The 23,797-nt window shown below is 53.7% G+C and overlaps 9 protein-coding genes across 9 annotated transcripts; 3 read left to right on the top strand and 6 right to left on the bottom strand.

Annotated features, from left to right (window-relative positions):
- Positions 1-5: 5 nt before the first annotated feature.
- On the bottom strand, positions 6-2,000 carry PHACADRAFT_173695 (uncharacterized protein). Its single transcript, XM_007395813.1, has 8 exons — positions 1,873-2,000; positions 1,563-1,820; positions 1,385-1,505; positions 1,226-1,336; positions 1,037-1,174; positions 719-985; positions 512-660; positions 6-452 (listed from the first exon to the last, which is right to left on the bottom strand). Exons 1-8 carry the CDS (start codon positions 1,947-1,949, stop codon positions 104-106), a joined length of 1,470 nt encoding a protein of 489 aa, XP_007395875.1. The 5' UTR covers positions 1,950-2,000; the 3' UTR covers positions 6-103.
- Positions 2,001-2,485: 485 nt separating this feature from the next.
- PHACADRAFT_256262 (uncharacterized protein) lies at positions 2,486-3,474 on the top strand. The gene is made up of 3 exons (XM_007395812.1): positions 2,486-2,629; positions 2,688-2,913; positions 2,962-3,474. The coding sequence occupies exons 1-3, from the start codon at positions 2,499-2,501 to the stop codon at positions 3,346-3,348; spliced, it is 744 nt and encodes a 247-aa protein (XP_007395874.1). The 5' UTR covers positions 2,486-2,498; the 3' UTR covers positions 3,349-3,474.
- A 62-nt stretch (positions 3,475-3,536) lies between these two features.
- PHACADRAFT_256260 (uncharacterized protein) lies at positions 3,537-4,028 on the top strand. The gene has a single exon (XM_007395811.1). It carries the CDS (start codon positions 3,566-3,568, stop codon positions 3,734-3,736), a length of 171 nt encoding a protein of 56 aa, XP_007395873.1. The 5' UTR covers positions 3,537-3,565; the 3' UTR covers positions 3,737-4,028.
- A 700-nt stretch (positions 4,029-4,728) lies between these two features.
- Positions 4,729-8,827, bottom strand: PHACADRAFT_184335 (uncharacterized protein). The gene is made up of 6 exons (XM_007395810.1): positions 8,100-8,827; positions 6,624-8,048; positions 6,324-6,571; positions 5,949-6,264; positions 5,795-5,896; positions 4,729-5,740 (listed from the first exon to the last, which is right to left on the bottom strand). Exons 1-6 carry the CDS (start codon positions 8,779-8,781, stop codon positions 5,106-5,108), a joined length of 3,408 nt encoding a protein of 1,135 aa, XP_007395872.1. The 5' UTR covers positions 8,782-8,827; the 3' UTR covers positions 4,729-5,105.
- A 93-nt stretch (positions 8,828-8,920) lies between these two features.
- PHACADRAFT_256257 (uncharacterized protein) lies at positions 8,921-10,114 on the bottom strand. Its single transcript, XM_007395809.1, has 5 exons — positions 9,919-10,114; positions 9,683-9,857; positions 9,516-9,629; positions 9,385-9,463; positions 8,921-9,315 (listed from the first exon to the last, which is right to left on the bottom strand). The coding sequence occupies exons 1-5, from the start codon at positions 10,052-10,054 to the stop codon at positions 9,040-9,042; spliced, it is 780 nt and encodes a 259-aa protein (XP_007395871.1). The 5' UTR covers positions 10,055-10,114; the 3' UTR covers positions 8,921-9,039.
- A 158-nt stretch (positions 10,115-10,272) lies between these two features.
- Positions 10,273-11,913, bottom strand: PHACADRAFT_256255 (uncharacterized protein). Its single transcript, XM_007395808.1, has 9 exons — positions 11,798-11,913; positions 11,653-11,746; positions 11,484-11,603; positions 11,407-11,425; positions 11,256-11,358; positions 11,044-11,206; positions 10,827-10,983; positions 10,723-10,773; positions 10,273-10,665 (listed from the first exon to the last, which is right to left on the bottom strand). The coding sequence occupies exons 1-9, from the start codon at positions 11,832-11,834 to the stop codon at positions 10,441-10,443; spliced, it is 969 nt and encodes a 322-aa protein (XP_007395870.1). The 5' UTR covers positions 11,835-11,913; the 3' UTR covers positions 10,273-10,440.
- Positions 11,914-13,216: 1,303 nt separating this feature from the next.
- PHACADRAFT_94208 (uncharacterized protein) lies at positions 13,217-15,173 on the top strand (the record flags this gene model as incomplete). The annotated part of the gene is made up of 7 exons (XM_007395807.1): positions 13,217-13,331; positions 13,398-13,606; positions 13,689-13,921; positions 13,997-14,159; positions 14,251-14,430; positions 14,492-14,754; positions 14,822-15,173. The coding sequence occupies 7 exons, from the start codon at positions 13,217-13,219 to the stop codon at positions 15,171-15,173; spliced, it is 1,515 nt and encodes a 504-aa protein (XP_007395869.1).
- Positions 15,174-15,369: 196 nt separating this feature from the next.
- Positions 15,370-16,447, bottom strand: PHACADRAFT_256253 (uncharacterized protein). Its single transcript, XM_007395806.1, has 3 exons — positions 16,310-16,447; positions 16,051-16,226; positions 15,370-15,983 (listed from the first exon to the last, which is right to left on the bottom strand). Exons 1-3 carry the CDS (start codon positions 16,413-16,415, stop codon positions 15,774-15,776), a joined length of 492 nt encoding a protein of 163 aa, XP_007395868.1. The 5' UTR covers positions 16,416-16,447; the 3' UTR covers positions 15,370-15,773.
- A 769-nt stretch (positions 16,448-17,216) lies between these two features.
- PHACADRAFT_256245 (uncharacterized protein) lies at positions 17,217-22,464 on the bottom strand. The gene is made up of 6 exons (XM_007395805.1): positions 22,295-22,464; positions 21,028-22,197; positions 18,344-20,977; positions 18,050-18,241; positions 17,830-17,999; positions 17,217-17,773 (listed from the first exon to the last, which is right to left on the bottom strand). The coding sequence occupies exons 1-3, from the start codon at positions 22,379-22,381 to the stop codon at positions 19,400-19,402; spliced, it is 2,835 nt and encodes a 944-aa protein (XP_007395867.1). The 5' UTR covers positions 22,382-22,464; the 3' UTR covers positions 17,217-17,773; positions 17,830-17,999; positions 18,050-18,241; positions 18,344-19,399.
- Between the last annotated feature and the right edge of the window lie 1,333 nt (positions 22,465-23,797).

Raw genomic sequence — 23,797 nt, 5'->3', positions numbered from 1 at the left:
AGAACAGAGTGATACATATAAAGTGGCAGAGCAACAGTGCAATAATTTAAATTGCAATAGCACAACAAAATGCAATAGACAGCCAACGGAAGACTCTGACTGCTCAAGTCACGGTCACATCAACATCCATCTCTTCCTTCACCTTCTTTTCGAGCTCTCGACTACGGGAAGCATACTGGTTCGGATGCGTGACGCTTTCGCCGTCATCAACGCCTTCACCTTTCTTCAGCCCTTGTGCAGTGTGCGTGATCTCGAATACCCTCGTACACGCGACGTGATAATGCCCGGACTTCACAGTGCTCACAACCTCAGGGAGATCCGAGACAGTCAGACCCTGGCTTGAGTACATGGACAGAAGGGCTGTTTGCAGGTTGTCCAATGAGAAGTGGCGGTACGGGCAGCCGTGCGAGTCTTGTGGGCCAGGCTGATCGCTCAGGAGGATCTGCTGACAGCTACAGAAATATGCATCGTCAGGTAATGAGCCATGCCAAAACAGTAGGCTGGATCTTGCCTCTTCGCGGGATAGTTTGCGCGCTTTCCCTCGAGACCGTAGGAGTGGCGGATATTATACTTGTACTCCTTATTGAATTTATCGTCCGTCATGCCACTGAATGAGCGTCGCCAGAACGCCAATGCCTCCTCGATTGACAGACCGAGAACCTTCGGGAAACTCGCCATGTCAATTATCACGCGCTGCCGATTCACAGCGGACTCTGACCTTTAAGAATAGCCCATATTGCAGTCGCCCGAAGTGCTTCAAATGTTTGTCGCGCTTCAACGTGTCATGCAGGTGGCGCATGCACATCGGGAAATGTCTCCGTGAGAGCTCATCGACCATGTCAGCGGTGATCTCGTCTCCAGTCGCCGAAGAGGTCGTGGACGACCATTCGGATGATACGCCGGCAAGGAAGCCCTGTGAGAGGTTGTCAAGCAAGGGAAAGATGCGAGTATCTTCGTCCAGACGAGGCAGGTGTTTGAGTGTCACCTGCGACGCGCATGAGCCTCATACTTATCAAGGCGTAGAGAGGCGGCGCACCAGCAGCGCCTTCTCCAAGCTACGCTGGAACTCCTCGAAGACGATACTCGACTGCTCTTTGGAAGGCACGTATGCCTTTCCACCCTTCAAGAAAACCTTCCGTCTTTCAACCAAGTCTGGAACGCGCGTCCACGGCACCTTGCAGCCCATGTCAATACGACGTTCATTCAAAACCTCGAGTTTGCCTACCTTGTAGTACTTGTCTGCTTCGAGATTTGGTTCAAACTCTTTCGGCGGCAAGTATGTCGAGGCTGCTGCCTTCAGCTGGCTAGCATACTGTTTCACCTCCTCTGGCTCTACCTGCGAAAGATGTTAATTGTCATCGGGAGGTGAGTCTCAGGCACGAACGGATTCCCAGCCGAATTTACGCGATTGCAGGAACTCTTCTCTCTCTTGCCGGTCATCCTCCTCGTACCGAATCCTAAATAGTGTTGTTTCCGCTTTCACAAAGCGCCGCCGAAGTTCTTCCCTGTTCGCAGCTCGGCGTGAAGGCCAACAGGGACAATCACCAGTCTGGCATACTCACGAACGACAGAATGCCAACCTCAGCACAAAGTGTCCGAGGTGGTCTTTCCTCCTCTGTGCCTCTGTGTCTTGCTTGTGTGCAGACGATGCGTCTAGGCGGAGATACTTGGAGCACTGCTCGAGGGTAAACCTCTTGAGTTCCTCCCATGGCCGATTCCGTGCAAACGACGATTCGATCTCGGCGAGAATGCGCAGCCGGTCCAAAGCACACGTCTCAAATTCTTCAATAGTAACTTCCCCAAGTGGGGGTTGATCATAGCTAGGAAGATGAAAGTTAAAGGAGCAGGAGCAGGACGCGACGGACGACGTACAAGTTGAGACGGTGGGGGTACTTGAGTGTTGAGTGTTTTTCGACCTCTGCTACGAACTTCTTCCTAATGCTGAACATCTTACGCTCGAGCTCAACCTAGAAAGTGCAGAAGGGCAACTATGTAGCGTGTGAAGTCCGTAATTGGGAGCACTCCTCAGGTTGAACGTAGACGCGTCTGTCACAGTAGAACAACGTGACATCACGCGCCCCATTACTCGTGACTGCGTGACTGAAGGATCGTACTCCTGCTGTCGATGCGTGTGCCGCGAAGTGTAACTATTAAACCAAATATGAGGTGCCGAGTTTAGGCTACAGCTAAGTATATTTTGAGGCAGATACGTTCGGAGGGGATTTTACACTGTTCAAGCGACAAAAATTTACGTGTATATAAGTCACAGCGACTTTCAGCACCCTTGATCTCATCTTGCACGTGAAGAACGTAGCGATTTAGGCGATCGGGCGTCTCTTAGGGCGTCAGTCAACCGCGGAGCTGCGCGAGACCCTAACCCGAGGGCACGATGCGTCAAGGCTAGAGTCGCGTGCCTGTGATTGCTGTGGCAGGTCAACTCCACGTACAGTTTTGGGGACGACTGTTCACGACTTGACGAACAACTCTCACTTCTAATAATGAGCCAACGCAAGACAACGCAAAATGGTGAAAATGGCCACTCTCCAGCCGGCGGGGATATCGTCGACACGGGCAAAATGGCTGCTCTCCAGCAGTACAGGGACACTGAAGGCCATTTCTCGCTGGTCCGGTGCGCCCCCTTTCTGACGAGTAGCCCTCTGCTGGAGCTCACATCTACGTCTTTCCAGGAATTTCCGACTAGCAGACTTGGTCACTATTATGAATGGTGTTTGCGGCTCGCTGTCCATTTTCATGTCGGCCAAGTACCTGCTATCGAAAGACGAAGATTACCTGTGGTTTGCCTTGGTCTTTCCCGTCGCCGGCCTCATGTTCGACTTCATGGACGGCAAGATTGCACGCTGGAGAAAAGAGAGCAGCATGCTTGGACAGGAGTTGGATAGTCTTGCCGACCTCGTACGTCACATCTCAACATCTCACTACTAGATCCTAAACTACTTCTAGATCTCCTTTGGTGTTGCGCCTGCACTACTCGCTTTCGCAGTCGGCCTCCGAACGTATCTGGACACTATCATCCTTACGGGCTTCATTTGCTGCGGCCTTGCGCGGTTAGCACGCTTCAATGCCACAGTTGCGCTCGTGCCGAAAGATGCAAAAGGGAAGACGCGGTATTTCGAGGGTCTCCCCATCCCATCCTCACTTGGTCTCGTCTCAGTGTTGATGTATTGGACTAAGCATGGCTGGATCGAGGGCAAGCAGGGTATCCCAGGAGGTACCGTGACTCTGTGGGGAAAGTCTGGAGGAGATGGTGACTTACACCTGGTCAGTATTGTCTTCGGGTGCTGGGCCGCAGCGATGGTGAGCAAGACGCTGCGGGTGCCGAAGATTTAACAATAGGAAAGGAGATACATACTTGTTCACGACGCCAACAATACCTTCCGACTTTCTGCTCTATGCCTAGCACACGGACGACTAGCCACCGTTTTCTGATATTTAGCGGAATAATGCGGAAATAATACTACGCGCTGGCGCTTTTAAGTGTGCGCGACGCGACGCGTGAAATGATTCCTGCTCCAAACCACGACTTCGCTCAGATTCACGAATCATAATGGTATCTTCAAACGATGTTCAACGACTCTATCTTCAAGCGATTCTTTCGAGGAGGATACTCTCTCAGAAACTGGCCGCTCAGATATGGTACAAGTGCGCTGAGGCAGTCAAAGGTACTGTTTTCGTCTGTGCTCCAATCGTGCCTTCCAAGGCTGACAGGATACTATAGCTGTTGATGAAACTCTTGAAATAGAATATGGCGAGGATAGGGCGTCATGGGACGCGTGGGTCACGAAGATTAACTCTGCTCTGAACCCTCTAGACCTTGAGTTTGCCCACATCCTCGACGAAGCGACAGGGAAGGACATGTATGCTATTGTGCGCGGTGGTATTTCATGTCATTGTCGATGCTAGAGCGTTTTCTTGCAGGTCAATCGAAAGGGTGACGAGATAGCACAACTAGCGACAGAGTACACCCCAGCAGAGATCATGTATTTCAAGGCCATCGTAAGTCACCCTTTATCCCTCATGCTCGCAGAGCTTCGACTCACTGCTTGCAACAGCTCGAGCAAGTAATGCTTGCTCCGAATGAGTCTTACTGCGTCTCCTCTCTTGCCGCACTTCGAGAAGTGAGCCATCTGAAGGCGACGATGACTAAAACCCAAGCTGAGCATGTCCTGGGAAGTTTTGTCGCCCGTGGTTGGTTGGTCAAGAGCAAGTGGGTATCCCTTCTGTCACTCACATTTACTTACCCATCCACTGATGATGTATACCCCAGAAAAGGACGTTATTCTCTCTCAACACGCGCCATCCTTGAGTTGCAGCCATACCTACGTTCGACATACCCTGAGGAGGTGCTTGAATGCACGATCTGCATGGAGGTGTGTACACTAAAATTTCCCTCATCTTACCCCTCCCTGAACGCACGTGCAGATGGTCACTTCGGGCTATGCCTGCCCGATTCAAGCGTGCAAGATACGGCTTCACAAACACTGCTACACCAACTACCGCAAGGTGCACTCAAGCTGCCCCGTGTGTGGGAATAGCTGGGGCCCCGCCGATGACGCAAGCGCGATGGGCAAAGTCGGCGAGCGTGCTTTTCGTGACGGCCAGGAGAACCGCGGGCGCAGGGTGCGTCGAAGCGCAGACGAGGAGGAGGAAGACGAGGAAGAAGACGAGGAGGAGCAGGAGCAGGAGCAGGAGCAGGAGCAGGAGCAGGAGCAGGAGCAGGAGCAGGAGCAGGAGCAGGAGCAGGAGCAGGAGCAGGAGCAGGAGCAGGAGCAGGAGGACGAGCCAAGTCAGGGGCCGATTGTAAAAAAGGAGAAAGAAAAGAAAGAAAAGAAGGGAAAGAAGAGGGTCGTTGAAAGCGATGACGAGGAAGAGATGGACGCAAACGGGCAGAAAGAGAAGACTCCGCCACCGAAGACGCAGAGGAAGCGCAAGAGCAGGTAGTGATACATTCTTTTTCTCCTTTTCTTGTTGCCCGTCGGTGTAGTTATCTATCTTACAATATCATATAAGCTGAGATCACAAATGCTCGAGTCTAAAGCAGTATAGATGTCTGAACAGTATAGAATTAACTGGCACTAACGGCTACACTATTGTGCACCCGCATCGTCTCTAGCCCCGCCAGTCTTCCTCCCGTCTGCACTGAGGTTCGCGACTTTGCCTTCTCCCTCGCCACCGACAGGCTTGGGAATAAAACCAAACTTGCCTTTGCCCCACACCGACTTGTGTCTCTTGTCCTTCCTGCCCTCGCCGAACTCTTCGTTCCACTTGCGTAGATCTGCGAGCGAGCCGAGTGCTTCCGAAGATGATGGGGTAATCTCCCTCAGGGCGGTCGCGAAATTATGCCAGTGCAGCATCCTTGGTGGTGTTGGAAGTTGTTCCGGCTTCGACTCTGGGTTCGTTTCCGATGACTCTGCGCTAAGGGCTGAGGAAGCGTCGGCGGACGGGAGTGTTGCCTCAGGGGGCTCAGTAGTTGAAGGAGCAGTAGCAGCAGCGGCATCCGAGCTACCAAAGGTTTCTGGGATACTTTCGGGAACAGTCGAGCTCGATTGAGATTCAGCTCCAGCAATGGTAGTTACTGATGACTCGGCCCGATTGACAGAAAAAGTAGTCTCAGCCTCTTCAGCTGTGGACACAGCTGCAGTTTCGGCCGCCGGCTTGGCCTGTCGCCATGGCACTTCGACCCGCTCTTTCACTGCGTCCAATGCGGCCGACACGCAGAGGTCTAAGAAATACCATCGGTCAGCCACGCTTACAAAGGGAGTGGAGAAAAACATACGCTTGAGATCCGAGCCAGAGAAAGTCTCAGTTTTCCTAGCCAACTGCTTCAGATCGACATCTACCGCGAATTTCTCATCTCGCAGAAGGATCTTCAAGATCTCTGCGGGAAGAGATGAGCATGTAGATGGACGTAAGGCAGTAACGTAACGAACCCTCTCGCTCTTTTTCTCCTGGGAGGTCTACAAGCAGTCTCCGAGGAAGCCGCCGGAGGACGGCATCGTCGAGATCAAATGGCCGGTTGGTTGCGCCAATGACAATGATGCTGTCATCTTTACTTGACCTGAGACCATCCATCTCCTGCATGAACTCCGTGAGCACACCTCGATGTGCGATGGCTCCGCCCGACTCGCGCGCAGATGAACGTGCACCGAACAGTGCGTCGATTTCGTCGATGAACACTACACACGGCGACAATCGCCGTGCTAGGGAAAAAACGGACTTGACAAGCTTCTCGCCCTCTCCGACGTACTGTGAACAAGTGTATGATTAGAACACCAGATGAAGTTATACGAGGGCACCTGGCGCACCATGTCCGTAACATCAGAAGGCGAGACAGTAATCATGCGACAGCCTGCCTCCTTCGCCAAGGCACGCACAACGAGGGTCTTGCCCGTACCCGGCGGACCGAAGAGTAGGCATCCTGTCATAGCATGCTCTTTGAGGATACCGTGTTGGAAGGCAGAAGGATGCAGAAGAGGCAACGAGACTATTGTCCGTACAGAGTCGATAGTTTTCGCTGGTAGATGAACGTGAGCAAAGGTTGTTGAGATCGATGCTGGAAAGAGAAAAATTAGTCATTATCCTTGCGAAGCGACAAATATACCCACCAGTATCGACAATGCATCCCAGTAATCTCTGCTCATGTTGGTCAAGGTCTGGATCCCGCTTTAACCGTTCGATAACCTCATCCACTGGTTCCTCTTTCTCTTGCTCGCCTTTCTTCTCCTGGTCCGTTTGTACCTTCGGACTTGAATGTTGGACCCATGCTTTCCTCAAGTCACGTATGGCTTTGTGCGCAGTCCACGCTTCGTGAACAGCATTCCACTCAACGGGCAAGGGCTGGAGACTAGCCTTCGCAGACAGAGATGATTTCTTCGCCCTCTCCGCGATTGCCTTGCCAACGGCGCGGTCAGCGATCTTCCTCACGCTGGACCACACTTCAATCTCCCGACTCCATTCTTCCCACATCCGCCGAGCAGCAGGCTCAACCCCGGCGCTTCCCCCTTCCTCTCGCGGTTCATCGGGCCTGGGGTGCATCGGCGGTAACGTACCGCCTACTGTTGCGACGGCCATACGTATCGTAAGCTCGTTGATCTCCCGACGCCTGTCTACGCGACAAGCTCTCTCCATGAGAAGTGAGCGGACCTCAGGGACAATGAATGAGGTGCGGTAGAATTTTGTCGTCTTCTCTCCGTCTGGTGCGCTACTGCGACCACTCATACGTGCACCTAGAGCTTGTACCAGAGCGGAAGGTAGACCAGGCGTGCCGTCTTGGTCCCCGCCCATAATCACAACTCCCGATCCACGTCCAGGATTTTCTTCACCTTCGGTAGTTGTCGTAAGCAGCGGAAGTTCCTCCAACAAAGTCGGGTCACCCCGCTCCCATCTCCGTAGACGTTCCTTCAGGCGTCGTTCTCTTGCCTTCTCCGATGCTTCGTCTTCACTGAATTCGGATTTGGTAGGTCTAGATGATGAAGCGGTAACTGAGATGTTCTGTCGGCTCATGAGATAGCTTAACAATCCAGGCGAAGGACCAGAGCCCGAATTGTTGGGTGAGCCCGCGTTGGGAATCATAGGCGGCGTGATACCAAATACGATAGTAGTAGGGCTGAACACAGGAGAGGATTGTCGAGGTAGTGGTCCTTGCCTTCGCGCACGAACTGCGTTAAGCAGGGCTGGATACCACGATGACGATGTGGCAGCCAGAGTAGAAAAATCACGAACGTAGATGATGCGAGGAGGGCGAACGTTCGATTCTACCGACTCTTCAGAGGCTGGAGCTAGGACATTGATGAGTTCGTCGAAGAATCCTTTCACCTTCGGCATGGAACTGGGGGCCTTGCGAGGGGTGGCCACCAACGAACGACCTGGCCGTGACGATGCCGGAGCGAGAACATGAAGCGTGAGTGAGGAAGGCCGATACGAGTCATCTTCGTCCTCATCTTCCTCTTCCATTATCGAGCTAGATGGTCGGCCAGAGGAAGCGGAAGATACATGCAGAGGATTGCTGGGCAGTTGCAGCACCGACGCAGCTTTTGATGGCGTTATTTATATCGCAGATGCAGAAGGGTTTAACAGCACACCTTTCCCGAAATGACCACATTCTCCTGCTGCGAGATGGACGGCGTCCAAGACCACCACCTCAGCACCGGCCTGTCGGGCGAGCTCCCGAACGGTGGTATCTATTATGTAGTCGCCCCCTTCTATGGGGCAGTAGAGAGCGAGAGTAGGCTCAACCGGCGGCCCTGCTGGTGATGTATAAGCAGCTCGGTGTTGAGTTTGAGGATGTAACGTAATGTATAAGTTAGTGAGCACCTCGTTCAAGAGCTCTGGAGGAGGCAGCGCAGTATTCGGGATGGACGTGGCCCCATCAACGGGCACTTCGGGAACAGGTACGTCTTGCGGCAGCCACAAGATGTCGAGTTCATTGGGCAGACCGTGGGGAGGTGGTGAGGGTTCGGGCTCTTTCACCGAAGCCGCTCTTCGTCGTTTTGGCCTCTCTACATCTTCGGAAGGGGGTTCAACATCTGACGGAGTACCTGAGGCGAGAAGCTGGGGTGCCTCTTCCGGGGCCTCCGAGTCGGTTTCATTGAGGGCGGAAGTAGTAGTAGACGATGAGCGTTTTGAGAGTCGGGGAGCAGCAGCACGGGCAGGTTCTTTGCGTGGATATCGAGCAACGCGCGTTGACGAGAGTAGTGCACGGTGAGTGATAGACGGATGCCTGATTAGTGACCGCGTCCTGCGCAATATTAGTAGCGACCGCATTCAATCGTTGGATGCCGTCGCGCTCGACAGCGGCGTAGGTGAAAGCAAACAGACAAAAGCCGATGGGCGCTTATAAATCCCGCTGAAGATCTAAACAGACGCCGATTGTGATCGCAGTACTTTGCCATGCCAGTCCACAGAGAATTATGCGTTAACATTACAGACAGAAGAGCACGTAGGGTAACAGTAAGCAATATATATCTACCAATCTCGCAGGCATTTGATAGAGACGTGAACTAAGTACTTCGCGGGCCTCGCTTAGCTCTTCTTCGCCTCCTCTCTCGCTTTCGCCCTTTCCGCGAGGTCAACTCCAACTAAAATCTTCGAAGCCTTCCAAAGCTGAACTAAGTTGATGATATTCTTGAGGATACACACGGGGCCACACACCCACGCCATGAGCTCAGCCCATGTGAAGGATGTGAGGTAGCTGACGGGCAGGTCGAAAGATTGCCACAGTGGAGTATGCACCCATTTGGTGAGATATAGCGCGACAAAGAACATTTCATTGCCTGCACAGATTGTGAATAGCGCTTTCTGGACAAATTATTAGCAAACGGTCTGCTGCAGCGATAGAATCTACATCGAGAAGCTTTGGCCACTTACAGGATCATAGTACAAGCTGAGAATCCAGCTAACTTTGGTATCGATAGATTTGTGGCTGCGAGAACCCGTGACGAGCGAACTGGAGATATGATGGGCGTGAATTTGACCCCTGAGAGCGGCGCGCAACTCACCTGTACATGTGCATATAGTGACTAGCGAAATCCAGAGTGATAAGGAACTGGAAGGCCATAGTGTGATTGGGGAATGCTGAGGATAAATAGCACAACAGAGACGAGGTGGTGCAACTACATTACATGTGAGCAGTGCACTTAGAACGCGTATATGCAGGAGGACAGACCGATCCGTCACCATGTCCAGAACTGCTCCAAACTTTGAAGATTGTCCTAGTGCTCTTGCAGCGTGGCCATCCGCCGCGTCCAACAAACATGAGATGCCGTAGGCGATCGTACAGTACTTGGGGTGATAGCTCATGAAGTGTAGAGCTACACCAGCGAGAATAATCCGCGCGTAACCTGTATACACGTTATGGTCAGATTACACAAAGCTACACAGAGCAATGTTCATGCGACTCGCCAATGAGGTTGGGCACAAAGAGGAAGACATTCTCCTTGGCTCTGTACGACTGTGCTGTTGCGAGATCTACGGCGACTCTCGCGTTCACTATATCGATTGATCCCCGTCTCCTGATGATACCGTTTGACTCGGACATGGCGAGATGCACCCTCAAGGGCCTCTGGGAACGAGAGGAGGCGAACTTGTGCGACGGAACGATGACAGTGCAAGTTCAGGACCGCATCTGCGCCTCCGTGCCGAGAGCAAGCGCCGGATGCGTCAGGACTGATGACACCGAGAAACAGAAGCGCTGGTTTGGTTCTGCTGGGAACGAGGGCGGACGGAAAGACACGAGAAATATCGTGGCGGGGTTGCGCTGTACTTCGACCGCGGCCGTATTATTTGGCATGCAACGGGACATCTATATACAAAAATTCGTACATTTGAATGGTCAAGTCCATAAGAGCCTGCAGAAGGCGTGGAAAGGCAGTACTACTTTCACCAGTCTCAGACGGCTTCGGCAGAGCCCCAATCTGCCGCGAACTACTCGGCTTTGGCGGCTTCGACTGTGCTGTCATCCATGGAATCAGTCTCCGACATTTTCGGGACCTTGAAGGTCATTGGAGAAATCCGACTACCACGATGTTGTGAACCGGTCTGAGCGGCCGGACGGGTGCCGTACCCTAGTTGGCCGGAGATATCCCTCGCGCATATATCACTGTCCGTGATAAGCGCAAGGCGGGCAGTAATCAAGCACTGCGAGATTCCCTAATATCCACGTCAGGGCTCACGAATCGAATGATATGAAAAGTGGAGACTACTGACGAAATATATCGGCGTTATGCAAACCGTGACGTAACCGATGTCAAAATTGCCCTGTGTAGCGGAGAAATCAAAACAAGGGCCTAGTAACAGGGGTGCCATCTTACGGTGATATGCCCAGTCGGCGCCAAGGATGCAATCTCGTAGAACAAGAGTCCAAACCATGTCACAAGAGCCGACTCAACAATGGCCTCTAGCACCAGCGAGTACTGGCGGTGGCTGGTGCCTGTGGCATGGTGAGCGTCGGCATCACGCGCTACACACCTGTGCGCGAATGAAGTATTAGTCTTGGATTCATGAGGGATCTATTTGTGCTGAACTCACATGATTCGACCGATAATCGATGCAGTAAGAATCGTGTTCACACCGAATGTGCACCATCCCCAAGCTGCGTTAACGTCAAGCGCAATCATTGCAAAGCGGTTATTGTAGAGTTCGGCACTGCGATATATGGTCAGCTGTTGGAAGCTTCCGGAGAGACCTAGGACTTTTTTGCGGTTATTATGCGGCTCGGTGAAGTTTAGAGGTGGTCTTACGCGCAGTCACAACGACCATGGCAGTCGGCAGGTACATTGCAATCTTCGTCCGACCGTAGATCACGTAGAAACGCCACGCAAGCAGTCCGTCCGAGATAAAGCCCTAAATTCCTTGTCAAGATACTTTAGAGCGAAGATGTCTGAAACTCACTGCGAGTGTCGACGTGATCCTAAGAGTAAAGAGGTTACTATTGAGCGTAGGTCAGTCGGAGAACGACAAAGGCTCACGCTCCGACAAATATCAGTGGCACGGTCCATTTGGCCTCTTCACTGGCTGGCGGGCTTTCAATACGTGCTCTCGCAAATGTGAGAGCCCGAGCGCAATAGTGCGCGCACAACACTAAGAATCTGAAGGGAAAATCGGTAGCATGTCCCTTCAAACACCGGTAGAGCTCACAGTATAACGGTGACCACACGAAGGCGCTGCCAGGCTTGACCAGTCCGAAGAAAGGTAACCCACACAGCGATGATGAAGAGGATGAAGTATGTGCCTTCAAGGGCGTGGGAACGGATACGGACCATGGATCGGCGGAGCTACCTACCAAAGAGCAAGCTCAAGATACAGAACACGACTGCCATTGTAGACAGATTCTGAAACGGGGTCTGTATGGGGATAGCCATAGTTGTCAAGTATGATAGCTTCGGAGGCAGAATCCTCCGTGGGGAGGTTAGAAGGGCTCGGACGCCGAAGAGCACTCTTGCGACGGCTACATATGCGGGTGATCCTGGGACTCGCGAAGCATTTTAGGGCCGCTACATCAAGCATCCTTCAATCACCCACGATGGAATGTCACCTCATAAGATCGCAGAGCAATGTGTGGCTGATGGGTGTCCTCCAATCAGGCCACTATAACGTGCTTCGCACGGGAAATTTCCCATGGGCAACTCTCATATATCCCAATACCCAAGTGTGGCCTGTACACTAAAAGCCGAAGAACAACGGGGAAAAACAGTATCATGCATAGCGGCCTCAGGGCTACAGTTCTTCCCGTTAGTCACGTACGGCATGGATTGTTCTTGGTGGCCCTACACGGTAGAACTGGGTATTAGGGTAAGTCCGATGGGTCAGCAGATAATGTCGGTAGATGTAGCGGGCACCTGCGGGCCGATACAAAGAGGCTGCTCAGTTTAGGATGTGGACTATGGCTAGTCTCGTTAACATGTATACGTTTCCTGAAAGTCGACCGGACGTACCGTTCTGCTGGCATCGGATAAGGGTGCAGGTGTACAAAACTCCTGAGACCCTAGCCTATCATTGCGCCGCAGGAGCACGAGGCCGCTTGACAATAATCATACGAAGGCTGTCGTGTCAAACGGGCTACAGTCCTGAAAAGGACCATCACGAGACGCGGCCTAAATGAAAAGACTCCGCTCTCCTGGGACGAGCTGAGAATCCACCACTTGGGTCGAGAGGAGGCATTCGTTTTCTAAGGGTGCACGATTCTCGTAAACAATGGAAATGCAGACAAAAAGAGCGGAAGAGAAGTGGGCAGAACTTACTTTTCACCGCGTTCCTAACGATGATAGAGGTCGAAAGGAGACCCTCCCGGGAACGAGAAACATCTGTATAGAAATCCTAGAAGCGTGTTGAAGCCCAAAATTATCTTTTTTTTATATGTTGAATGCGTGCGACTGGTTTGCAAAAGTAAGTGTCGCTCAGGGTGTGTAAATTGAATAAAACGGCAATCCGCGAGATCGGATCTGATCCAGGTCGACATGCTGGCCAGTGACGCTTACAACGCTTGGTGAGTGACGCCTCGCTCCGTTCTCTGAAGTACATACTGTGCTTGATCATAACCAACAGGGTTTGCACAATCTGGTCAGTGGAAGCAGCTCATTTTATAGCTCTCGTGCGTACTTAATATACAATGAAACAGTCTGGCTTCATCAAGTATGGCCGTGAACTCATGGTCCTACACCGTTTGCAGCTAATGTCATGCTTTGAAAGCGCGATTTCGAAGATGTCCAGGGAAGCTTCGCCGCGAAAGGCGGTCATAGTTGGTGCAGGTCCCGTGGGATGCCTTTCTGCTATTGCTTTGGCCAAACAGGGCTGGTTAGTGGAAATTTACGAAGGCCGTCCAGGTAGGCATCCTTGTCAATGTCCATACCGTCTTTCCTCCGTCATTGCATTGAAAGAGCGAGTCATAGATCTTCGGCTTCCTTCTTCAAAGTCAGCGGCACAGCAGCGGTCAATTAATCTCGCTATCTCATCCCGCGGAATCTCGGCGCTGCAGGCCATCGAGCCTGCAGCTTCCAGTCGTTTCTTGAATGCGGCCATCCCCATGCGGGGTAGAATGATACACGACCTACAAGGGAGGCAGAACAGTCAGCCTTACGATAGGAATGGACAGGTCAGTCCGTGTCTTTCGTTTCACCATTTTCGACGTGAATTTGCGTTCCCCGCACTTACCATTTATTGATACCGGGACGCAGTGTATCAACTCCATCGACCGTGCGCTTCTAAATGAAGATCTCCTCGAAGAGGCAGCTTGCGTGCCGAATATTAAAGTTTTCTTCAAGTGCAAGGTCCTGTCTATAGACTTTGACGCTAAGAACATAACGGCAAAAAACGAAGCAGGAGGGGAAGTTAAAGTGCCATTTGACCTGTGTATAGGCGCAGATGGAAGCTATTCCATTGTCAGGCGACAGCTGATGAGAGTTGTTCGGTGTGTGCCGTGTTTCCTCATGGGTTCCCTCGCGAAACAAGATATTCTCACCGCTCATTTTTCGGTATCCGCCAGGATGGACTATCAGCAGACTTACATTCCGCACGAATACCTAGAGCTGAGAATGCCCACTGGTCCGCCAAGCGATATGGACGGCGAACCGACTTTCTTGCTGGACCCGCATCACCTTCACATATGGCCGCGCCATTCGTTCATGCTCATAGCGCTACCTAATAAGGTTAGATACTGGCCTCGAGGCCGAGTCTTCCACTTCTTTCACGTCAGGCCCTAGCATCGCGCTCAAGCACCATTTTGGTCGGTCTGTTTAGGACAAAACGTTCACTTGTACCCTTTTCGCTCCGACGAGCGAGTTCGAGCGGCTGAGCACACGAGAAAAGACCCTGGAATGGTTTAGGACACACTTCTCCGACGCCCTACCGCTCATTGGCGAGGAAGTCCTTTTGCGAGATTTCGAGAAAAATCCTCGAAGCGCACTAATAACGGTAAAGGTACGTTTCACACGCCTTGAGCTAGGCCCAGACCCTGGGGGCTGAACGTCTTTCGATGTAGGCGCGGCCGTATCACTACAAGGACTGTGGCATCATAATCGGGGATGCCGCTCACTCTATGGTACCCTTCTATGGTCAAGGTCTTAACTGCGGCTTGGAGGATGTCAGAGTGCTGGACCTTCTCCTGCGAAAGTACAAGGTCGACCCGGCGTACCATCCCGAGTCAGGTCAAGAGGACGCAAGGCTTGCACGAGCACTGCACGTGTACTCAGAAACCAGATACGAGGATCTCATAACCATATCCGACCTCGCGATGGACAATTAGTGGGTCTATCGCTTGATTTTACGCAACTGAGACGCATGACAATAATTGATTTCCCTTCTTATATAGTACGGAGATGAGGCACTCGGTCACTACGCCGGGCTATCTCTTCTGCAAGTCCCTCGACAACATACTCTACTTCTTGACGGCCCCAAGCCAGTCGATAGTCACTCCCGAAGATCTCAGCGCTCGAGCCTCCGTAAATCAAGACCCCTTTCCCACGAAGCGGCCGTCTGGATGGCTCCCGCTTTACACCATGGTCTCCTTCCGCCCCGACCTCAGCTACGCCACGGTTCGACGCAAGTCCCGCAAGCAGTCAGAAATTTTGACCTACGTGAGCTGGGCTGTGGCGGTGGGAACTATCGGTATCACATGTGTCAATTTGTGGCGGCGGTTCCGAGCCTCCCCCAGCACAGCCTAACACAATGATATATTTATAAAGTCTGGCCCGCCGCTGTGGGAGCATTCCTCCGCTGCACGAATGGAGATAATGTCGCTTGGAGCATAATAGACTTTGCCCCTCTTCGCGGGATGCTGACTCACGCAAAATACTCAGGAAGGGTAGCATGTCAAATCTAATAGATGCAATGAATGATATTTTGAACAAGACAGTTTGTGGGATTTCGGAGTATCTCTGTCGTCGGCGGTTGACTGGCCATCTCCTGTGCCCTGATGTCGGCCATGCGGCAAGCAATTTCTCATGGGAATTGCGCAAGGAAACAGTACCCGGCGTCGCGAGGACAGGAATATGGCGTATGATGATCATTCGAACCACAATAGATCCTCAGGAAAGTAAAGGGCTACAACCAAAGGTAGGAAGAACAAATTGACAGCAAGTAGAGATCTGGTTGTAGGGTACAGTGCGAAAACGAGGCATAAAGAAGGACCAGGGATATGAATAAAAATCATGAAAGGTCGTAGAAAGCGTAGCAGGAACGTTTGTGATAGACGGAGGCAAGGCGATTATTTCCGCAACCGGAACAAGGGGGATCAAGAATACGCGGGCCGCTCGTGTATTAGCTTAGGTGGACGCGTCCTTGCGAGGGCGGCCCCTCTTGCGTTTGGGAGGGTCTGGAGCCTCACCCTCAGCTGCACCGCCTTCTTCGCCCTCGCCGGACGCTTCGGCGGGGGCGGGGGCAGGGGCAGGGGCAGGGGCAGGCTTCGGCTTGGGGGGACGTCCACGCTTGCGCTTGGGTTGAGGCTCAGCACCGGCGGTCTCCTCGGGCTTTCTCTACACGGGCGACGGGGGTCGCAAGATGAGCTAACGTGTTGCTAGGGGAGAAAGCTAGATGACGTACCTTGGGGGGCCTGCCGCGGCCTCGCTTGGGCGGCGGATCCGACGCCGTGCCCTCACCAGTCGACGTCCCAGCGGTGGTCGCTTGGGCAACCTTGGCCGCCTCAGCAGCGAGGGTCTTCTTGTTCTTGCTGCCAGGTGGGCGACCCCTCTTGCGCTTGGGGGTTTGATCATTAGCGGCTGCAGGCAAAGGTGGGGAGAAGGGGAATAAACACGGTCAGCAAGAAGGAGGCGCTTCCAGGAACGGGCATTGGTGCACGAACTAGGAAGAGATCGGCGCGACTCACCCGTCTCATGCTCGCCGGCAGTGTCGTCGAGCTCGTCTTGCTTGTTGTCGTCCCCTCTGTCCTCGTGCTCTGGCGAGGACATGGTGGTTGTGGTCAGAGGAGAGGGATAAAGCGTTGGGTGGGGAGAGAGGTGGGAAGGGGAAATGGACCTCGTTTTTAGACGATAAATATCTAATACAGTTCAAGCTCGCGTGCAGTGTTGGCGACCCAAAACAGGCCTTTATTATTATCTTCTCGTTCGAATATTCCAACCGGTCTTTCGCGAACAGGATAAAATTCAGAATACGTAATAACCCCCCTCACAAAGGCGGGCAGATCCCACTTGCCCATTGATCGTCATCACCTCGCAGACCGTCCTTGTCCTTCTCGTCAACGGCGGGACAACCATGGTGCGCCCTCAACTCGGCCCCGTCCCCCCTCATCGACAGGGGTGCGATGGCCGAGCCGCGCTCCCAGGAAGCGGGAATGCACCAAGCTTCGCTTTGCATCACAAGACAATATCCAGCCGGCTTGCCGCCACTGGAAAAAAATTCCTCGCTCGCTCGGCCTCTGTGAGCGTGCCCATTATCGACCCTGTCTTCCGGGTCGCATCTCGGCCTCGCATATTTCCAGAGAATATTGTTCGCAACATTGCTAACCGCCGTATTCCCCATGCAATCGCCGTTCGTGCCTTTCCAGTCCCCTTTTCCAGTGGAGCCAGAATCTGGCCGGCGTCGTTTTCCGAAACCGCTTCTTTCGGCTTCCCTAATCAGCCGTGTCGCGGCGCCAAAGTTTTTAACTCCGACGTGCCGTGCCTGAAGCGCCTGTGTCGTGGCTCTCGTTGTACGTGCTCAACGTCCACGGCCTCTGGATTTCTACCTCTTGTCCTATCCGTTGCTAGGCCCGTCGGTATCTACTGATGCGTCCAGGGCTTGTATATTCCGCGATCTTACCTGTTTCCCTCTGGTCACTCGTGGTAGCACGCTTACACAACTCGCTCGTGCCTGAAGATCCCTACGCTTTCCCCAAATATCGTGTAGCCTTTCTGAACGGCCTCCCGGTGCTAAACGACACTGCGCAGCGATGGTTAGAGCATGGGCTGTCAGGTGGCGAGCTAGAGTTTCTGGACCAACCCTGGGAGGAAGGTGCAAAGTGGAGGACCCCATCTGTGAAGAGCATCGACGGCGGGAGACAGGATGAGCAGATGATGGCGGCTCAAGTCGGTCTGCCGTATTTTGCTGCAAGATGAAAAGTCAGCTTACTGTACATTTTCGTGGATAGCAAGAGCCTCCGAACCATAAGCTCGAATTAATGAAGATGGGCCCGCGAGACTCATATATCTGTTTGATCCCTCCGCCGCCAATTGACAATACGTCCGTCCCAACGGAAGACTCTACCACGGACGTGACGCCCGTGCATACCTGGTCGTTGCTACAGCCGCTGGCCGGGTCGTGTCTCTACGTAAGACAGGTTGTAGCATGGTTAAGCTGTGTCCGCTAACGCATCGCCGCGCATAGCATAAACAAGGCTGGTTCACTTACGCATACTGCCACAATTCGCATGTGCGACAGTTCCACGAACTGGCCCGCCCACAGAATCAGCGGCCCGGTGAGCAGTCTATGAAACTGATCCCCAATAGTTGCTGATGCCATTTCTAGGTGAATACAAGCCACTGGAAGACACAGAGGCAGGTTCCGTCCTATATATGCGCCACATTTCCTGCTTACGCTGCCCCAGTGGGAAGCTTACACGCTCGGGCGCGCACCGCCTACCCCAGAACCCGGTGCCGACCTCACGATCGCCCAAGAAGCGGCAATTGCAGCCAACGTTGAGCTCGCCCGAAGCGCTGGCTCGCAATATCTGGTTCAGCGTTGGGGCGATGGAACTTATTGCGAGAAAACTGGTCGCAAGCGCGAAATCGAGATCCAGGTAAGGTTCCACCCCAGCGCAAACAGGTATATTCTTGCGCCTCTTGGCGTCCACACGCTTCCGTTGTCGCTCGCTCGCTTGACGCTGACCGCTTGCTTGCAGTTCCACTGCTCGATGACGATGACGGACACGATCCTCTTCGTGAAGGAGACGCAGACGTGCCGCTACGTTCTGCACATCGCGACGCCCCGCCTCTGCGGCGAGCCCGGGTTTCGCTCGAGCCGGGACGCGCGCGAAGAGGCGTACATCCGCTGCCGCGAGATTGTCTCTCCCGAGCAACATGCGCGCATCGATCGTTCGCTCCTCGAGGCGGACCAGCCCATCAAGATGCCGCCCCGCGCGGCGAAGGCTGTCCTTGCGCCCGCGCCGCCGCCGCCCGAGGAGCAAGACCAGGCTAAGGGAAAGGACGGCAACGCGAAGCAGACTGAAGCGATCAAGCGCGCCCTCGGGAAGCTCATCCAGGGCGGCGATCTCAAGCCTGGAGAGGTGGCGATCGTCGACGAAGGAGACGAAGAGGTCATTATTGAATTCCTTGATTGGGAAGACGCAGGCTTTGAGGGCCAGCAGCCCACCTTGCACGAGGTTCTTCGTCGAGCTGGCGTCGAAATTAAGACAGGTCCTTCGCCGGATGGTTCTGACGAAGACGACGTGAGAGAAGGACATCAAGAGGGGCGTGAGGCTTACGTCCGTGACGAACTCTGATCTATACCACGTATCTTCCGAATGCCCCAAAATAGATAACGCTCTGCGTGTACATCTTGCGTGCTTTATGAACATCAGATTTATAGATTTACGCGTACAATTACACGAGCACGCTTTCTATTTGTATGAGCATGTATTACAGGATGGTGTTTTAGGCCCGGGATGCACCGAAACCCTTCTTTGACTAGAACAAGTGTAAATGCGACGAAAGTAATAAAGTAGAAGACGGCACCACAGACTGAGACGTCCGAAGTCACAACGACGATGCAACGAGATGCGAAGAATGATGAATAGCTAGAAGCATAATAGTCTATACTTAATGCGATGTGCGTAAGAGTAAACAAGTTGAGGCAGCGGTGAGCCAAGGGATGCGCACAACTGATCATAAGGTAGAGGAGTGGTAGAATGCAATAACCATCGTGATCATGAACCCGCGACGCGAGTGTAGGGGATGGATCAAAAGAACCGCTTCTTAGGCGACTTCTCGTCCACAGCAACCCTGATGTGTGTATGATTCGACATACGACCGACTGAGCACGTCTGAATGCTCTTAAGCCACAAGTCGCCGCTGTCCTCGGAATCGGGGTCATCCTCGTGGTCCGCGCAGCGTGGGCTGTCCTTGTCGTGCGAGTTGCAGCCGCAGAGGAGGTCGCCAGAGCGGCCCTTGCCACTGAGCAGGTCGGTAAGTGTGCATCGCGCGCTCGGTTCGACAAACATCATCCTCTGGATTGCAGGCCTAGCCTCACGAGGAAGGAGTCTGAAGATAGACTCAGCACCACCAGAGTGGAAGGTAGCGACCGAAGCGCGACTGTCAGCGCGTGGCCTGCGGCGTGGAGTCTCTTTCGGGGACGGGGCAACCCTCTTTGAGGGTGTCCTAGGCTTCTCCGACTTCGTCTCCTGCTGTGGAGTCTTATCGGAGACGCGACCGCGCTCCTCGCCACCCCTATTCTCCTCGATATAATCGTGCTCCTTGACACCGTCATGCCTCGGCGCTTGCTGAACTTCAGAGCTCTTCAAGCTATTGCTACTGATGTTATGGATCGTCGAAGCACGGCCATGGGCGGGGCGGAGCGTAGGACTGCAAGGAGCGTCGTGAATACAGATCGTTGGAGAGGCAGTCGCCGGCAGACTCTCTGTCGAGTTCGCCGGACGAGCGAATTGCCGGACAGACAAATCCATGTCGATCTCCACAGGACTCTCAGTAGGTTTCAGAGATAGTCCTTCAGTAAGAAGAGCTGGAAGCACAGGGGTCGATGAAGACTGCATACAGCCCGAGTGAAACGATGGAAGGATGTCGTTCGAAGGAACGGTGAGACAGGTGTCACTGGTATGGGCAGTGTCAGCCGAAGTGGTGCGGGAGATGCCATCCTGTGACGTCGAGGATGATGAGTCCGAGGACGAGTGGCCGGAATCACCCCGCTGGGGATCGCGGTCAGAGGTCAGTCGGTCGTCCAATGTTGGCGCATTCGACGACGACGTAGTTGATTTCGCGTCCTCCTTGTCTTCCTGGTGAGCCTCCTTGTCCGTCTCGTTCTTAGCGTCAATGATAGGCTTAGGCGGCTCTATCGACTTCTTCTTTTCAGATGGCTTTTCCGACAGGTTTGGATGCGCGTGAACGAATGCTCTGAAGCTAGGATCGACCTTGGGATCGGGGATCGTCCACGGGAACCGTCTCAAGACCATGCAGAGGAAGATGATCGCAACACTCCAAACATCGGTCTTGCGAGGGTCGTACTCGTCCGTCTGCAAGATCTCCGGCGCAAGGTACGGGTCGCTACCGACGACACCGGTGGCCATCGTATGCTTCTTACCCGGATAGTGGAATACCGTGGCAGTGCCAAAATCGATGAGCTTGACGATATTGTCAGATGTCATGACGCAATTGTCGAGCTTCAGGTCGCGATGCGCGAGGCCAAGCGAGTGCAAGTACTCGACTCCATCGCAGATCTGGCGGAAAACGCAGTAGATCTCGGGGCGCGTCATCTTCCCCGACATCACTACGTTGAATAGATCGTACGGGGCATACTCCATGACCTAAGGATGTCAGTGAGCTAGACTCGAGCGGTATGCGAGGAATGGCTCACCTCATAGAAGTGCCCGTGGTCGCTCACGATGTCAACAGTCTCAATGATGTTCTTGTGCTTCAATGTGCTCCCCACACAGAATTCGGCAGTCACCTTCTTCTGGTACTCCCGCTCACTCTCGCCATGCCTCTTCGGTCTAAACTCTTTCACCGCAAATATCGTGCCTCCATGCTTCAAGGAAGACTTAATTAACCGCACTGTACCACCTGCGCCACTGCCCAGTGTCCGCCCCCACTTGCCGTACTTCTTCGACAAATGCACTTGCGTTGCAGACGAGAGTGATGGAATCGTCAGCGACGGACTCTTCTCGGGTGATCGGCGCTTAATCGAATTGTGCATCGGCGCATTTTCCCGGCTCGACGACGAGTCATGCGAGCGAGGCGGCGAATGTGAAGCCTTCGAACTTGCCGTTGCAACAGAGGACGCGCTAGGCGAAGGAGTCTTCCGAAGCTCCCTTGAATGTTCCTTCTCCTTCTTCTCCTTGTGCGGCCGAAGAAGTCCTGTGAGCCGATGCTCCCTGTGTTTGCTGCTGCCGGCCTCCGGTGCTGCGTCATGAACCGTTGCAGCTTGATGAGCAGCATCGATCAAGTCGCCGGCCTGCTCAAACTGACTACCGCGCCGTTGCGACGATGGCGGCTGCGCTGATTCCGCAGGTGTGGCAGAGCCAACGGACGTGGGAGCCGTAGAGGAAGACGACGCATGATGGTGATGATGAGGGTGGGGAATATGGTGATTGAGGAAGCGCTTCAGGTCGTGCAGAGGTCCATCCTTATGCTTTGCGCTCTTCATAGAAGGGGCACTGCTAGAGGGAGGGACCTGCGCGCCGGGTGCCGGCTCGTCGGGCGGAGTGCAATGGCCGGAAGGCGCGCCGGAGTTCGTTGGCATAGCTTGCTGTTCTCCGGCGTCTGAATTCTTCCGCGGTGGGGTGTTGACAGGGCTTGCCAAGTTGGGCGATGCCGGAGTGGAAGACGAAGAGAACACTTGGCTTGCTTTGCGAACGCGAGAAGCGAAGGGGAAGCGCGAGGCAGAGCTCGTCGACGAAGGCGACGGAGGGTGCTCGGACTCCGGAGTTGAAGGAGCAGAAGAAGTGCGGGTGGGCGACGGTGTTCGCTGTCCGGGTAGCGCCGAGAGGAATCTCTTGGAAGGACGTCTAGTGGGTTCAGGAGCCTGGAACAGCAGAGTCGGTTATAAGAGAGTATTGAGGGTGGATAAGATGGAGTGTGAACATGATGTATTTTGCTATTAGAAGAGACAAGGTACAAACCTGCTCCTGCTGCTGCGGTGCACTACTAGACTCGTCCGACGGCTTAGCGTCATGCTGGGCAGGCATCGGCTTCGAGACGGGCGTCGACATGGGCGAGGGTGATTGCAAGGATATTGACGGAGGCACAGAGGGGTGTGGAGTGTTGAGTGCCGGTGACGAGGGGACGGCTGGTGATAGATGGGAGGGGGAGTGGGGAACGTCCAGCGGTAGGGGTTGCATGGGTCTTGCGCTCAACATTGTCGACGACAAAGAGATGTGATGCCTAACGGCGACGGAGAAAATTTGTTCGACGAGCGAGAGATGATGGAGAGAAGGAAAGAGAGGAGGGAACAGGAAACGGAGGGCGATGTGAATGGTATAATAGATTCAAGGTAAGCGAAGGAGGGACCGGCAGAGTGACAACGATCCAGATCTGACGATTTCCACTTGCACCCGATCCTATTCCAAGCCTCCGCCCCCGCCCCCAATTTCACCATGCCGAGCCTCGGCATCTCTGTGCGCCCAGATTTTTTCCAATCCCGATGGCGTCCTTGGCCTGTCCGAAACTTGGCTGCGCTCCTCGTGGCGCCCAGCTGGTGGCCAGCCTGACAAGCCGCACGCACGGTAATTGAGGCCGCCTCTAACGTCACGGGCTCGCAGGCTTGCCAACGCATTGCACCAGCGGACAGGCTGAGTGCGAAACAGCGGCAAGCCTCCACATGGCTGCTCACCCGCCCCCGGATGGGGGCACCCGGCCAGATGCCGGCCGCGCCGAACCAATCAGGCTGACCGCCAGGAGAAGGACCCCATGCGTGCGCGGGAGATTTCTTACTCCAGATATTAAGATGATATCACGATCCGCCCTTGCGGAGCCACGTTTCTCACGGTCCCGTTTCGATCAATGTCCCGAAACGCCTGTGTCGTACCAACATAGCTCGAGATCTCATTGGCCCACAAGCGTTCTCAACACCTACTGTAGTCCGTCCCTCCGATAGCTCACGAGTGTACTGGTAGTAAAGCCTGCTTTTCTCTGCAACATCGACCCTTTCAGTCCATCACTCCGAACCGGGTGCTTGTACCACTCTTTGCTCCCGCTCAACGTCCGTCCGATGCACTGCTGCCTAGGCTCTGTCGATCTTGCAGCACAGCAATATGTCACTGTAGTCCGACGACGCGTCCTCGACGCGAATGTCAGCGTTCCCTGGCCAATCAACTTACCCCAGCTCTGCACATCACACCTCCATGTACCCAAGCGCTCCAGCGCTACCACGTCTACCCGGAGTCGGTACTAGTGGGACTATATACTCCTACAGCGGGGTTTTTTTCATGCCACACTTCAACTGGACTCTTTCTTTTGGCTTCGAAATCCAGTCGTGGCTGGCCAGCAAAGCATGTCCCAGGAACATGCAGCAACATCTCACCAATCACGCTCGAAACCCTAGCGTACCGCTTAATGACCACTTGTCCGTGCAATCGACCCTGTCGATAACTCGATGACGATTCGTCCTGGTTTAACCTTGTGTTCTT

This window comes from Phanerochaete carnosa, assembly GCF_000300595.1.
Source record: "Phanerochaete carnosa HHB-10118-sp unplaced genomic scaffold PHACAscaffold_5, whole genome shotgun sequence".
Taxonomy (NCBI): domain Eukaryota; kingdom Fungi; phylum Basidiomycota; class Agaricomycetes; order Polyporales; family Phanerochaetaceae; genus Phanerochaete; species Phanerochaete carnosa.
The sequence above is the reverse complement of the archived record's forward strand: the minus strand, read 5'-3'. Positions and strand labels throughout refer to the sequence as shown.

What these genes read in the sequence shown, in the direction of transcription:
- PHACADRAFT_256262 (XM_007395812.1), top strand. Translation starts at nt 2,499, where the DNA reads ATGAGCCAACGCAAGACAACGCAAAATGGTGAAAATGGCCACTCTCCA. An exon ending in GGCCATTTCTCGCTGGTCCG is followed by an intron (nt 2,630 to 2,687) that starts GTGCGCCCCCTT and finishes ACGTCTTTCCAG; the next exon opens with GAATTTCCGACTAGCAGACT. An exon ending in TGGATAGTCTTGCCGACCTC is followed by an intron (nt 2,914 to 2,961) that starts GTACGTCACATC and finishes AACTACTTCTAG; the next exon opens with ATCTCCTTTGGTGTTGCGCC.
- PHACADRAFT_256260 (XM_007395811.1), top strand. Translation starts at nt 3,566, where the DNA reads ATGGTATCTTCAAACGATGTTCAACGACTCTATCTTCAAGCGATTCTT.
- PHACADRAFT_256253 (XM_007395806.1), bottom strand. Translation starts at nt 16,415, where the DNA reads ATGTCCTCGCCAGAGCACGAGGACAGAGGGGACGACAACAAGCAAGAC. An exon ending in GTCGCGCCGATCTCTTCCTA is followed by an intron (nt 16,227 to 16,309) that starts GTTCGTGCACCA and finishes CTTTGCCTGCAG; the next exon opens with CCGCTAATGATCAAACCCCC. An exon ending in GCCGCGGCAGGCCCCCCAAG is followed by an intron (nt 15,984 to 16,050) that starts GTACGTCATCTA and finishes TCGCCCGTGTAG; the next exon opens with AGAAAGCCCGAGGAGACCGC.
- PHACADRAFT_256255 (XM_007395808.1), bottom strand. Translation starts at nt 11,834, where the DNA reads ATGGCAGTCGTGTTCTGTATCTTGAGCTTGCTCTTTG. An exon ending in TCGATTATCGGTCGAATCAT is followed by an intron (nt 10,984 to 11,043) that starts GTGAGTTCAGCA and finishes ATTCGCGCACAG; the next exon opens with GTGTGTAGCGCGTGATGCCG. An exon ending in GCATAACGCCGATATATTTC is followed by an intron (nt 10,666 to 10,722) that starts GTCAGTAGTCTC and finishes CGTGGATATTAG; the next exon opens with GGAATCTCGCAGTGCTTGAT.
- PHACADRAFT_256245 (XM_007395805.1), bottom strand. Translation starts at nt 22,381, where the DNA reads ATGTCGACGCCCGTCTCGAAGCCGATGCCTGCCCAGCATGACGCTAAG. An exon ending in GTGCACCGCAGCAGCAGGAG is followed by an intron (nt 22,198 to 22,294) that starts CAGGTTTGTACC and finishes ACTCTGCTGTTC; the next exon opens with CAGGCTCCTGAACCCACTAG. An exon ending in ACCACGGGCACTTCTATGAG is followed by an intron (nt 20,978 to 21,027) that starts GTGAGCCATTCC and finishes TGACATCCTTAG; the next exon opens with GTCATGGAGTATGCCCCGTA.
- PHACADRAFT_256257 (XM_007395809.1), bottom strand. Translation starts at nt 10,054, where the DNA reads ATGTCCGAGTCAAACGGTATCATCAGGAGACGGGGATCAATCGATATA. An exon ending in CACTATATGCACATGTACAG is followed by an intron (nt 9,464 to 9,515) that starts GTGAGTTGCGCG and finishes TCATATCTCCAG; the next exon opens with TTCGCTCGTCACGGGTTCTC. An exon ending in TCAGCTTGTACTATGATCCT is followed by an intron (nt 9,316 to 9,384) that starts GTAAGTGGCCAA and finishes TAATTTGTCCAG; the next exon opens with AAAGCGCTATTCACAATCTG.
- PHACADRAFT_173695 (XM_007395813.1), bottom strand. Translation starts at nt 1,949, where the DNA reads ATGTTCAGCATTAGGAAGAAGTTCGTAGCAGAGGTCGAAAAACACTCA. An exon ending in AGGTTGGCATTCTGTCGTTC is followed by an intron (nt 1,506 to 1,562) that starts GTGAGTATGCCA and finishes AGCTGCGAACAG; the next exon opens with GGAAGAACTTCGGCGGCGCT. An exon ending in AATATGGGCTATTCTTAAAG is followed by an intron (nt 661 to 718) that starts GTCAGAGTCCGC and finishes AGTTTCCCGAAG; the next exon opens with GTTCTCGGTCTGTCAATCGA.
- PHACADRAFT_184335 (XM_007395810.1), bottom strand. Translation starts at nt 8,781, where the DNA reads ATGCGGTCGCTACTAATATTGCGCAGGACGCGGTCACTAATCAGGCAT. An exon ending in ATGTGGTCATTTCGGGAAAG is followed by an intron (nt 8,049 to 8,099) that starts GTGTGCTGTTAA and finishes CGCCATCAAAAG; the next exon opens with CTGCGTCGGTGCTGCAACTG. An exon ending in CTTCTGATGTTACGGACATG is followed by an intron (nt 6,265 to 6,323) that starts GTGCGCCAGGTG and finishes ACTTGTTCACAG; the next exon opens with TACGTCGGAGAGGGCGAGAA.